Source organism: Micromesistius poutassou (genome assembly GCF_964030765.1).
Source record: "Micromesistius poutassou genome assembly, chromosome: 19".
NCBI classification, from domain to species: Eukaryota; Metazoa; Chordata; class Actinopteri; order Gadiformes; family Gadidae; genus Micromesistius; species Micromesistius poutassou.
The window spans coordinates 2,232,785-2,246,580 of NC_140289.1; the positions used below are offsets into that span (position 1 = coordinate 2,232,785).

Here is a 13,796-nt window from a genome sequence, read left to right on the forward strand (position 1 = left end):
CCTACCTGTAGGCATACCTACGACCTGCTTCTTAATGGCCTACACCCTTCTTTGGACGAAAAACCTGACCACTAAAATGAATAAATAGTAATGAGTTTGTGATTACATTTAAATCACACAATTTTGGGGGCGGGGTCCACCAACGTTGTCATTGCCGACCCTTACCTTCGCTGTCACTCGCAGCCTCCGCCCAGAGGCTCTCGGGCCCCTCGGGTTTGGGCATCGCGTCGGGTCCCGCCCCGGCCAGGAGGAGGTCCGGGACGATGGGGGCGGTCGCGCCGTCGGGCCCCCACTCCGCCGGCGCGGGGAACGGAGGGGCCCCCGGGGACGGTGCGACCGCAGGGGTCGGCCCCGGGATCCGAGGTCCTCGGCCCTCGGCCCTCGGCGCCTCTGGAGGCTCCCGGGAGGACGGCCGGCCCGGCGGCGCGGGGCTGGCTTCGTCCCGGGCCGCAGACCTCCGGTCGCTGGCGTCGGCCCGCGGCGGCGGCGGGGGGGCCCCTGCGGGGGAGGTAAGGGCGGGGTCGGGCACGGGACGTCCGGGCGGAGCGGGTGTCGCCGTGGCGACCGCCGTCACGTTGCCCTCGGCCGCAGGTGACGCGCCGGGTGACCTTCCCTCGGCGTCCAGAGAGAGGGCCGCGTGCGGCGTCGGCTGGCTTTGATCCTCCGCCGGCTCTGACAGGCTCCCCGGGGTCTCCCCCTCGGCCTCCCCCACCGCCCCCCACGCCTCCCTCCTCTCTCTCCCGGGCGCCTCCCCCCCGCCGCCGCTCAACCCCGGCCCGGATCTCCCACCGCCGAAGACGGCCGCGTGCCTCGTGCCGCCTGCCTCCCCAGGTCTGGCTTGGCGCACCTCTGGGCCTCCATCTCCTCCTCCTCCTCCCCCACCTCCACCTCCTCCTCCACCTCCTCCTCCTCGTCCACCCGCCGGGCCGTCAACCTCGGACGGCTCCATCACGTGCACCAACGCCCCAGAGGCACCGCTCAGGGCGACCGACGCCCCGTCCCGCGGCGGGTCCAGCTGGTCCCGCGGGGGGGGGAGACGGGGGGGGCCTCCGTCAACACACAGACACGCCCCCGCCACCACCAGCAGCAGCAGCAGCAGGTGGAGCAGCAGGCGACGGAGAGTCTGGGGGATCAGCATCTCTCCTCACCCCGGTGGGTACCGAGCAGGGGGCGACTGACGGGTCTGCTGACGGGAGGCGGCGGCGGCGGCGGCGGCGGGGGCAGACGGGGGGGGGGGCGACGGGCGACGGGCGTGAAGCGGCCGGCCGACGGGCGTAGCCGCAGCGTGCGGTGTGGGTGGAGGGGACTGAACCTGAGCGGTGTCTGGCACAGCCGACTCCTACGCTCCATCAACCGGCAGCCTGCTGTTGGGGGGGGTGGGGGGGGGAGATGCGGGGAGACGGGGCTGGTCGTGCCTGCAGGGTTCTGGGTGCTGAGACGCGGTCGTGGGCTGCATTACATTGGCTGAGCGGGAGTCTGCATGAAAACAAAAAGGGAAGAAACAAAGGAATCGTTTTTGTTTTTCCGGTTTTTTGTTCGTTCGACACCCCCCCCCAAGGGATTTATTATGTCATGCTTTGAGGCGAAGCCAGAGGAAATTTTTCGTTTGCATTTATGGATATTCAGCGTTTACTTTAATGGTGCTTGGGAAAATTGTGTTTTAATTGGCGTGACGCATTTCCCCTATTCTTATTTTATAAGGAAAATAATATTATAGTTATAATAATAACTGGGTTGCAGTTCAGAGAGAGAGACAGACAGAGAGGGAGGGGTGAGGGGGGGGGAGAGAGAGACAGACAGAGGGAGAGAGAGGGGGAGAGACAGCAAGTGAATCTGGCAGAGCGATCCGTGCACACTCACGCACTTTCCTAAACTATAAATAGCACCATGGTTCCTATCTCCCTTCTGTGTTTCTCCAGATAGCAGAATTCAGCACGGTGGTTAAATCAACACAACAAGGTCCATTCCAGGTCACAATCTTATCCGAGAGTATATATTATATGTTTTAAAATCGTATAATCACAATCTTATATTAAAATGACACCCACCAAAAAAAGATTACACTAACTTAAAATTGTAAAACATATTTAGCCCTTATAATATCGTTGATTGATTCGAATAAATTGTTCCAAATATAGATTCGATTTTTGTTATTCTTCCACAGATGACACGTTTAAATTTCACTGCTGACAAGGGTGACACCCTTCCCTTTTCCCTGAGTCAGACCTGCCTCCCCTCAGAAGCATCAACAAACACCATCGTCTGGGGCGCGATCGACACCGTGCAACATTGAGCCTGCATGCCGTCCTATCGCACTTGATGCTACGTGGTGTAGGCGAACGCCACTGACGCGCAGTTAGCAGTCTGCCACTGATCACCCTCCGACATGGGTGGCATAGTGCGACCCGTTAAGAAACACACTGCGGTGCTCTGCCTTGCTCTTTTTTTTTTTCTTCCTGAAACCTAGAAATGGTTACTCTGTTTAGGAAACATTGTATCAGGCTCCGACTGGCAGCGGATTCCTCACAACCTGTGGTCCAACGCATCCATCAACGCCATTTAAATGTGGAAAAATGCATTTTCCATCAACGCAAAAGCATGCATATGGCACTTAGTGATATCAGCTTATTATCCCGTTACCAGAATGATGTCAGCGTTTCTTACCTGCAGAATGTAACGCATCGCTCCGTTCTGCACATGGAAATAGTGCGCGAACGGGAGCTTCGAGTTAGGTAGTGTGTAAAAGCTGTGAAAGACGCTTGTTTTTGTGGAGTCCAGCGTCACGGAGAATCAGCAGGCGCACCGTGCACTGAATGCGCGCGCGCCCGCGTGCGTGTGTGATTCTGAAGTCCAGTTACCTGATCTTTAATTGATTTATTATTCTGAATATGATTTATTTTTGTTTATTTTTTTGTAGTGTTATTTAGTTGGTGTAGTTTTAATGGAAGCATTTTCTTTTTATTATAATGATACATTTATTTGCATAGGAGGCCTATTGGTGCTGGTCTGGACAGCTCCCTTGCAAATAATCTGGACTTGACTCGCAACTATATTCATTATATTAATCAGGTTATGAATGTGAATTATACTATTTAGGCCTAGTCATTATTTTTTTCATTGTCGTAAGACGCTACAGGTTGTTTCAATGAAATCTATGTAAACTACTCTTGTATCATGTTCGTGGCTATTTATTTTTATTTATGTAAAATGTGAAATTTCAGGCTGCAAGAGCTTGCAAGCCAAATCTCTGATACGTTATTCCTTGGACCAAGAGCAACGTGTCTATGATTTTTGGCATCTCTAGCCATCTCGAAAATGGTGGGACAAGGGGTGTGACCTGCAACTGTAGAGTAAATGAGCATAAAACATCGGTGTCCAGTTCCTTATTATTGGTGGGGATAGAGACGGGAATTTGTGCCTTTATGTGTGTAAACGCAGCTAGCCTGTGGACAAGTGTTTCAAGCTTGGGGTCAATAGGAGCACGCACCATGCCCCGGATAAGTTTTAAAAAGTTAACGTGCACAATTTTTTGTTAAATAGGGGTCGATTCTCATATATGTGTGTTGGATCAGTAGGGTGTAGATCTGTGAAGAATGGCTTTGTGGCTTTGTGAGTCCCTTCCTTTAGGGCTAGAGCCCCCACGTTAATCATTGCATTTGTCCTTGAGGCCTTCATTCATTTAAGAGTCCCCAGGTCTATAGTTCACTTATAACTGTCCGTCACCTCCAAGTCACCTACTCATTGCATGACTTCCTGTAGGACTACGGCCTCCTAATTGATCTAGTTGATTTAACTTGGGGGTGGAGGGGGGGGGTTCTGAACTAAAATGTATATCATTTTTCCACATGTTCCACAAATACGTGTTTTGTATTAAAATATATAATTGTGGTTATTTCTTATAACAACCACAGAAAATCAGAAAATCACATATCTGTGAAATAAATGCCTGGTTCGAGCCTTGGCGGTGGCGGCCTCTACTGGTGACTATAGGAATGTAACTTAATTTCTTTCCCAGTCGGAAAAATTAATGAAAAATACAAATGGTATCTTCCCCAAAATCTATATCGGGCGGTTTTTCAACTTTCAACTTGTTAAACTTGATTTAAATAATTTGATCTAAAATTAATTTGATCTAAAATCAGAAAGGGTGACTGGCGGTGACGTCACGGTGTCTGAAGACCCAGCCCGTCCAGAGGAAGTCAACATCTCGTCCGTCAAACACAAAACACCACTCAACAAGAGTACAAAACGAGAGATTACGCCTCTCGTTTTCCATAGAAGACAAGACGATGCCCTTATTTGAAGGGTTGGGAAGTGGCGGAGAAAAAACTGCGGTCGTCATTGATTTAGGAGCCGCATACACAAAGTAAGGAGCGCTCCCGTTAGCTGTGTGAGCTAACGCGATGCTAGGATGAGCAGGCTGTCACTTTATCATGTCTGGCCGCTGCGCTGTTTATTCGCAATAGCGAATTGTTTTTAATTGTTTTTATACAATAAACAGTACACCTTTCTATGAGAGCGATGTCCAATCAACCCCCAAAACAATGTATGCTGTTAAATAGGTAGTAGATGACAGTCGATGCATACTGTGGTGATTAGCTGCTGCAGCAGTAGACCATTAGCTAGTGTTGTGTCTAGCTAGAGGAATAGACTACTAGTTACTTTAGTGTGAAGCTACTAGGGCAGACTGCTAGCTACTTTAGTGATTAGCTGCTGCAGCAGTAGACTACTAGCTAATGTAGTGTGTAGCTACTGGTGTAGACTAATAGATACTGTAGTGTTCATAGCTACTGGCACAGACTATGAGCTAATGTACTGTGTAGCTACACTAATAGATACTGTAGTGTTCATAGCTACTGGCATAGACTGTGAGCTAATGTAGTGTGTAGCTACACTAATAGATACTGTAGTGTTCATAGCTACTGGCATAGACTGTGAGCTAATGTAGTGTGTAGTTGCTGGGGGAGACTGCTAGCTAATGTTGTGTGTAGCTGATGTAGTGTGTAGCTACTGGAGTAGACTCCTAGCTAATGTAGTGTGTAGCTATTAGAGCAGACTACTAGCTAATGTAGTGTGTAGCTACTGTAGTGTGTAGCTATTAGAGCAGACTACTAGCTAATGTGTTATGAATACAAGTGTTATCCTCTCAGGCTAGAGTCATGTGAACATCAAGTGGTCTGTCTGATTTATTTAATTATTTAAACCAAACAGTTATTTGAATAATATATTAATAATATTGGGTTTAGGTCGAATCCAATGGGGTTCTTTGTGCATTGGTTTATAACTTTGATATTTCTTTATGAATCTAAACTAATACACAACACTCCGTGCTGCCTGGTGTTTCAGATGTGGCTTTGCGGGAGAAACTGGGCCAAGGTTTATCATTCCGAGCGAGATCCGGAGAGCAGGCCAGAAACAGGTAGAAATCAGCAGTCGCCCAACGTAAACACAATGTGTGGTATCTACTGGAAGCTGCCGCTCAACAGATTTGTGTAATGTCACAATGCTATGTGTAAAATGTGTATGCGTAAAGTAATAATGTCTGATCTGTTTTAGGTCGTCAAAGTGGTGCAATACAACATCAACACAGAAGAGCTCTATGTAAACCTCAAAGAGTTTATCCATACACTATATTTCAGGTGAGAAATATATATATATATATATATAGCTTGGTGTGTATTATATATTGTATGTCTTAATGTACATGATTATTGTATGTTGTACGTCCTTGCACTTAAAAAAAAAGTACTAAGCATTGTTTAGCATCTTATCCTAGCTTTCTTTGTTGTATAGGGGGAATAAGTTAACCTAACAATTGTTAATGCTTGGCACTAACTTACTGTACCGACAGCGATATATTGTTGTTTCTCTTTCTTCAGACAAATGTACTTATTGTAAGTCTCTTTGGATAAAAGCGTCTGCTAAATGCCCTAAATGTAAACGTATGTTAGCCAGTCAGCAGCTGATAATTCAAGGGCTATTTCTACCACAAACACAACAGCATTTTAATCCAAAGCTGTGTGACTGAGTTTACCGTGCTCCTCCTCGTCCAATTAAATGTGATGGGCTCCTTTGTGCAACCAATCAAGACACCTGCTGGTGAACCCTCGCGACAGAAGAGTGGTCATCATCGAGTCCGTCCTTTGTCCGTCTAACTTCAGAGAGACCCTCACCAGGGTCTTCTTCAATCAGTTTGAGGTATGAGGAAGACGCCCGGAGATCACTTCTCACCCACGGAGCACAATGGTTGATTGTGACTATAATGAAACAATGATGAGTCTGCTCTGATGTTAGAGGTCTGAGTGTTTTCACTCATCAGCCAATCAAGGACTAAGCGTCTACTCTTTTTAATCACACGTTATTGTGTCAATCGTTTCAGTACTTGTGTTTGAGGGGTTATTTTGCATCCAGTTTGTATCAATGTGTTGTAAACCAGACGGATATCAACCAAAATCTCAGCATACGTTAGATCTCGGCATGTGAGCTCAGTGAGTATTTACAGCGTGATGGTTTTCATCCCAGGTGCCTTCAGTGCTGTTCGCCCCGAGTCACCTGATGGCCATCATGACCCTGGGTCTCAGCTCTGCTCTGGTGATGGATTGTGGCTACACAGAGACTCTGGTGCTGCCCGTATCCTTTGCCAAACATGGAAACTGCGATGTTACGCAACAAAAAATATAGAACGTGTTTGCATGGGCCATGTTCAGTCACCCGTTAAAAGTTGCACGGTCTGTCAAAGCTTATGAGCCAGCTTGCATTGCATTTTGCTGATGTGCTGGAATGAGATTTAAGTGCAACATTGGAATGAAATATCGACCACTGAATGAAACCCTGACAGAACTGAACACATTTTGCTAATTGAAGCAACATTTATTTATTTTATCTTTTTTTTATTATTATTATTATTATTATTATTATTATTATTATTATTTGTTAACTAACACTGGCCTGGCGATCCCTGACAATGTAACAACATGTGATGTCTGCTTTTAGGTCATGGGTTGAAATACTTCTAACTGAAGGCGGTTCACAGTTGTCCTAGAGTAGTAAAAGAAAGTACATCGTGCTTCTCATTCAATAGAGATAACAGCTCATAAATACAAACCTCCGGGAGCACAGAAATGCTATGGAGATCTCTTGACAGACGCTACAGAGTGTGGACCCTGTTGTAGTTCCACCTTAACTCCCTGCCCAGGTGTATGAGTGTACCCTCATTCTGCCAGCATGGGAGGCCATGCCTTTGGGTGGACAGGCCATTCACAAGTAAGTCTGCATCCAGCAATTATATAACATGATGGCCAGTGAGGCCTTTGATTGTTGCCAAGTGTCAAAACTTTTTATTTATTAACACGTTCCCTTTATAGATTGATTTTGCTATCATCATTTTTTTGCATTGGTTCCAGATTGCCCTTTCGAATAACTGCCACTGTGTTCATTAAGTGCGTGTTGTGTGGTTTCCTCTGCAGAGAGTTGGACAGCCTCCTAGTGGATCAGTGCACTGTGGACACAGACTCCGGAGCCGGCCAGGGCTTACCTGCTGTCCTCGGTAAGCGTCTCGTCTCTCATTGGATTCCCTTAATGTCGACATTAAGGGAATTAATTACTTACTTATTTCTGTATTGTGTATAGAAGATAAATTGACTTATGCTGCACATCTGCCTCAGTGCAGATTGTTGAGAGAAAATAAACTACAATGAAAATGTCATTACCGTATAGTATTTACTCAAGCACATGTTTAATCAAAAGCAACATTGATCAATCGACAATAACAAATAATTACTAGTTATAAATGATGGATAGTTGATGATAAATTACTTTTTTTTCGAGGAAATGATGCCATGTGTTTGGCTGAATACAAACCTCTACTTGGAAAGTGGAGCCTGTGAGATATTCAGGTCCATGGCTCTCACAGTGTGTGAATTATACATAATGAAGGGGCTTATTTTAGTCTCCCCCTGTCCCCCCGCCTACCACGGCCTGCAGTATAGTGTGCTATTGCGTATGCTGATTCACGGTTTTCATTAGACCTTTTACCCCCATCACTTATTGACTCAACATACACGCCAGACTCTAACTGTATGGGTGAAATTAATCTAAGGACTGTGTTTATCTGCACTCGTCTTGAATTAAATTAATTAAAAGGAATGCGAGGGACTCAAATTCTGTTGACTTCAATTGATGTAATGAGTTTGTTGATTTATGTCAAGGCATATATGCTATCAATGTCTCGGCATGTGTCACATAAATTCATTACTAATGAGTTCCTACACGTCTAACTAATCTAGTCTTTACACTAATGTAATGTTACAAAGGCTAGGCACAGTACTCCTGGAGTTGTTCCCCGGGCCCTGCACTGTGGCTGCTAGTGATGGTTAAATGATCCTAGTGCTGCTAGTGATGGTTAAATGATCCTAGTGCTGCTAGTGATGGTTAAATGCTCCTAGTGCTGCTAGTGATGGTAACATGCTCCTAGTAAGGGGTTAAATGCAGAGTCCTCGATTTCCATGGGGATAAAAATAAAGTATATTAAACAAATAATTGAATTGAAATATAAGAGAAAGCCACCAGCGTTTCTTTTTCAGGAGTGCGGCCGCTTTCTTTGTCCCAGCAATGCTGGCAGTGTGTCAGGCTGGAGGTGTTGCGTCTCCCCAAGGCGTGACGCCTTTCATCCGTGCAGAAGCTCTGATCACCGCTGTGATTGAGGCGGCTTTGATTTCTGACGGCTAATTAGTGTAAAGCGAAACGTGTTCTCGGGTAAGAGGGTGACGTCTCACTCTGTCGTCTTTTCTTTTCCTGTACCTTCAGGTGCGATCCAAGAGGATATCGTCGAGGACATTAAAGGTGGGTTCCAAGGATCCTTCCAATGAAAGCATTTCTGCTCATTAAAAGCTGTTTTCTCCAGTACTGACTTTAAGTTTCACACATGGATTTTGTGGTCTTGGCAGTGGCAGCGCTACCACAGTGCTGAACAACCAGTCCGGTTTTAATGATGACGGGTGGTGGGGTGAGACACTGTGTGTGCGCGCTGAAGTTCTGGCCTTGTGTTTGTGGCTCGCGGTAGTGAGGACGTGCTTTGTCAGCGACCTGCAGAGAGGCTTCAAGATCCAGGACGCCAAGTTCAACCTGGAAGGCACGGCGGAGGTGAGTGAACTCCGCTCCACATCGTCGTCCAGCAACAGCACTCAACACAGCACGACGTATGCCTCCTGTGTGGAGGAGCCGCCGTTGGTACAACATGGGTCTCTACGTAGTGAGGGCCGCTATCACGTGACTAAACGCCAGGGGTGGCGGATTAAGCAGATTAAGTCTCTCCCTGCTATGTTTTACTGGGGATGTTGGTTCGATCCCCGGCTCTGAGGTGTCCCTGAGCATGTCACCCTTACTGTTCACGGCGAGCTGGCTGGCTGTCGCCGTCATGGTTGACTCCGCCGTCGGTGTGCGAATGTACGAATGGTTAGTCACTTTGGATAAAAGCGTGTGGGTCTGTTAAACGCCCTTAATGTAAATGTGAAAGAATGACTAACAAGTCGAGGAGTTTTCACATGTTAGATTGCATGATCTCACCGGATGTCACTGAATCTGAGACCTTTTCGGGGCTCCGCATCACAGACACAGGGCCATGAATGCAAGCACTGGCACAGAGAGCCACAGTTCACCAGACGGAAAGTTGTCGGACACATAAGTGCTCCTCGGGATTCAGCGGCACTCGTTCTGAATGACAGCCTGCCTGTGGAGTGAGGCTGACCCATATATGGTGCTGTGTGTCTGTAGCGCCCCGCCCCTCCTCCTGATGTGGATTACCCATTGGATGGAGAGAAGATCCTGCATATCAAGGGGGCCATCAGGTGTGTATGGGGATCAAGCTGGCGGGCGTCTGGGGAAAATGCTGTTATTAATCTGGGAGGCTTAGGAAAACACAACCAATAGGCTTTTTAGCTCCAACATAATCCGGATTTTACCCTTTTCAAATATTATTCTCTTATTTTCTTATTTATGTGCTATAACAAAAACATTTTTTATTCTTATTTCTTTCCTGTAATCTTTGCATTGAAAACCTCATTTCCAGTCTGGGATTGATAAAGTATATCCTGTCTTATGTTCATTGATTCATTCGTTCAGTGGGAATATTGAGTGAATTGAATGTCTACCCTGAGAGGAAAAAGGAGACTCGACGCCGTGATGTATTTTTGGCACCAAATGGTTTCCTGTGGTAACTGGACTCGTGTTCCTGTTTGCTCCCAGGGACTCTGTGATGGAGATGCTGTTTGAGCAGGACAACGAGGAGAAGAGCATTGCCTCTCTCATCCTGGACACTCTGGTTAAGGTACGCCAACGCCAGGCCCCACCAATCCTCTTATGGACGAGGTGCTGAACTGCATTCCCGCAAAGCAACATCGCTCATCGCTTCTCTATGCTTCCAAATGCAGCACAGAGAGCGTACACACCATTTAATTAACTCTTTTTGCTCTGTAATTGGAATTGGAATGGCATTGACCTGTGTCGCTAGCTGTGTGTGTGTGTGTGTGTGTGTGTGTGTGTGTGTGTGTGTGTGTGTGTGTGTGTGTGTGTGTGTGTGTGTGTGTGTGTGTGTGTGTGTGTGTGTGTGTGTGTGTGTGTGTGTGTGTGTGTTACCGCAACATTTAGAGGCAACTGCAGCAGCCCATAATGAAACGAGAGCGTGCGTAGCCTTGTAGAGGGACCGCCCCTACTAGACTAGTGCCTACACAATCTAATTAATCTCCATAGACCTGCCATCTGCCCGGATCCCAACGCTGCCAACATTGTGTCCACTCTCTCCGGTCCTATCCGCAAGATTAGCAAATAAACTGCAGTCCAAGCAGTTACACCGACTGCCTGTGTGCCCTCATCGGTCACTTTTATGGTTGCGTTGTTGTTGTTACTGTTGTTGTTTCTCCATGATTCATAGTCTAGTCGATCGGTACTTTCATCATGAAAGCACCTTTTATAAAACTTTAATGAAGAGATTTTTTTTTTTAATAGTATGCTGATGGAATGCTGGCAATTGAATTGACTTTTAAATACTACTACTAATATAATTGAGTCATTTTAAGTAACCGCCTTTCTTCGATGATTTTAGATTAGACCTCATAGACGAGCAAGTAGGGGCCAGGGGCGTCTAGCTCAAGGATGCCCCCGGGATAGACCCGTGGACGTCGGGGTCTCGAACCCAGAACCAGCCTCACTCTTCCCCCTCCCCCCCCCAGTGCCCCATCGACACGAGGAAGGTGCTGTCGGAGAACCTGGTGGTGATCGGAGGCACCGCCATGCTGCCCGGCTTCCAGCACCGCCTCCTGGCCGAGATACGCCACCTGGTGGAGAAGCCCAAGTACAGCGACCTGCTGGCCACCAAGAGCTTCCGTCTGCACGCTCCGCCGGCCAAGCCCAACTGCACCGCCTGGCTGGGGGGTAAGGCTCCGCGGGCCTCGAGCCGCAGGCAGGCAGGCGTCATCGTTAGATGCAGCTACTCTGTGCTCTGTCAGTGTACGGCGTTTGATGAACCCGGCTTTGGTGGGTTGTCAGCTTCACACGCGTCGGATGAAAGGTGGCGCGTGCGCTGAGCCGTCACAAGCCAAGTTTCGAAAGTCGGGGCCCCTTCCGACATCAAACGTGAGCGTGTCCACCTAGATGTATGCCTGGATGGATCAGTCTACCGGTAACTTGTAACGGCTAATCGCACTCCCACCTGGTGGAATAATATTGTCACCTTTTTAAGTGTCTACGGAATGTCATGTAATTGGAACGTCGTTAAGTGGGCGCGTCTGGTTCCTGGACCCTGATCTGGAGACACGCTGTGTACTGGGCGTATTGGGAGGCAGTTGGCTGCCAGCCTAACTAGACAGATAGACAAGATAGCTGGCTACCTGCCAGGAATAACTTTCCGTGCCTTGTTTATTTTAAATACAGCACGTCGTTATTATTCCTGGAACCGCCCCCCCTGATGCACGGAGCTGTTTATTTATCTTCTCGTTTTGTTGGTAGAAAGACAAAAAAAACGGTTTTGTTTCGGTTCAACTCGCTTCCTTAAGGCTCAGTTATGGTTCCACCACGTCGACGCAACGCAACTGACCACGCAGACGCTTTGACGCGGCCGTGAACCTGTTTTGGATCTGCGTCGGGTGTTAGTGAGCGGACCAATCACGCATGGTTACAATTTTTGGGAGCCGCCCGTCGGGCCCTCGCGGTGGACACAAGGAGGGTCCGCAAGGACGTCAGGAGTCTGTAAACCCCCTTGCGTTGTGTCGTCGTGGAACCATAACTAAGCCTTTAAAGAGCTTCGCTCCTTTGATCCCCTCTTCGCCGGTTCTGTTATCGATTATTTATGTCTGATGGATCTCCCCCCCCCAGGCGCCATCTTCGGCTCTCTGCAGGACATCCTGGGCAGCCGCTCGGTGTCCCGGGACCACTACAACCAGACGGGCCGCATCCCGGACTGGTGCTGCCTCAGCACCCCCCCCGCCGAGTCGGTCTACGAGGCCCGCAAGACCCCGCCCCCGCTCATGAAGAGGGCCTTCTCCACCGAGAAGTAGACCTGGACCCCCCCCGGACCCCCCCGGACCCCCAGCCGCCCGCTCCGTTGCCTCATGTCTTCGTGACCTCCTGACCTCCTGACGTGGCCAATCAGGACGTCTTAACCAACGGTCACATGATTGAGTGGATGCCAGGTTGACACTTGTTCCACACAAACTTGATGGAGGGGGGGTATTTTTGTTTACCAGTTCAGTGCACAAAAGCGTGTAAAATGAATACTTTTAAAAATGGAAAACCATCAGTCATCGAACACAACTCTTTTTATTGCTATCTTGTTTGTCTACTAACGCTAAGTCGATTTAGGACAGTCGAAGACTAGCACAACTGACACAATCCATTTAAAAGCCAATCTGAACTGAAAGCCTTGCGGTTAAGCTCTTCTGCATTTATTGCAACCAACAAATGTCATTTCCCCGTTTTTGTTTATTTATTGTTTTTCCTGTTTCTGTGTGTATATAGTTTGCCCAAATGATGAAGTAATCCCACAGCAAATGTCATCTTTTTGTCCCTGCAACTGAAATATTGTAATAACTAATAATAAACAGTACTCAAATACTGTGCCATGACTTTTTTTTTGTGATTTGCAATGAATTCATGAATTCACAGATGAATCAGAAAAATAAGAAACGTTTTTTTATTTTTCTGATCCACCAAATAAAACTGGGAATTTGCAAAGATTTCCTGTAATACACTTTCACCGATGACACAAAGAGCAACCGATTGTAATATAATGTTGTTATTTTGTGTGTATATTGATGTTGAATATCCAACATAATAGAATGAGCAAAGTGTGCCTGTAAACCATATATACCGAACCCAATAAATACTTAAAACGTCCGTTTTCAGAACGATAATCCTTTTATCATCCGTTCCCTGTTCTTTTGGCGCCTGTGTTTGTTTGGGAAGACACCCGGTCTCTGCGGGCCGTCGTGTAATCAAACCAGCGAACCGCGAGCCAAGATATATACACATGTTACCGATCACTTCGAAAAGCAGCCGTTTGTTATGGTTAACATGCTCTCCATGAGTTCCACTGAAGAACATCCCCGCAAGACAATATTGGTTCAACGTTCGAACAAGGGTTTCCTGTGTTATGAGAGCCCTATGAAGCCTGCTGCACGTATCAGGATGTGAAAAACCGACTAAAATATAAGTCTATATATATTGACATGATATAAATGACTTGCGATAGGGGTAGACTTGTGTGTGTGTGTGGGTCTAGCCCTCCAAGATTGGAACAGCAACAG

The 13,796-nt window shown here is 47.4% G+C and overlaps 1 protein-coding gene across 1 annotated transcript; it reads left to right on the top strand.

The window, feature by feature from the left end:
* The first annotated feature begins 4,190 nt into the window (after window positions 1-4,190).
* actr10 (actin related protein 10) lies at window positions 4,191-13,107 on the top strand. The gene is made up of 13 exons (XM_084483748.1): window positions 4,191-4,366; window positions 5,347-5,419; window positions 5,557-5,639; window positions 6,090-6,198; window positions 6,523-6,630; window positions 7,196-7,263; window positions 7,467-7,546; window positions 8,806-8,841; window positions 9,062-9,141; window positions 9,772-9,845; window positions 10,243-10,324; window positions 11,226-11,427; window positions 12,367-13,107. Exons 1-13 carry the CDS (start codon window positions 4,290-4,292, stop codon window positions 12,546-12,548), a joined length of 1,254 nt encoding a protein of 417 aa, XP_084339874.1. The 5' UTR covers window positions 4,191-4,289; the 3' UTR covers window positions 12,549-13,107.
* Window positions 13,108-13,796: the final 689 nt, after the last annotated feature.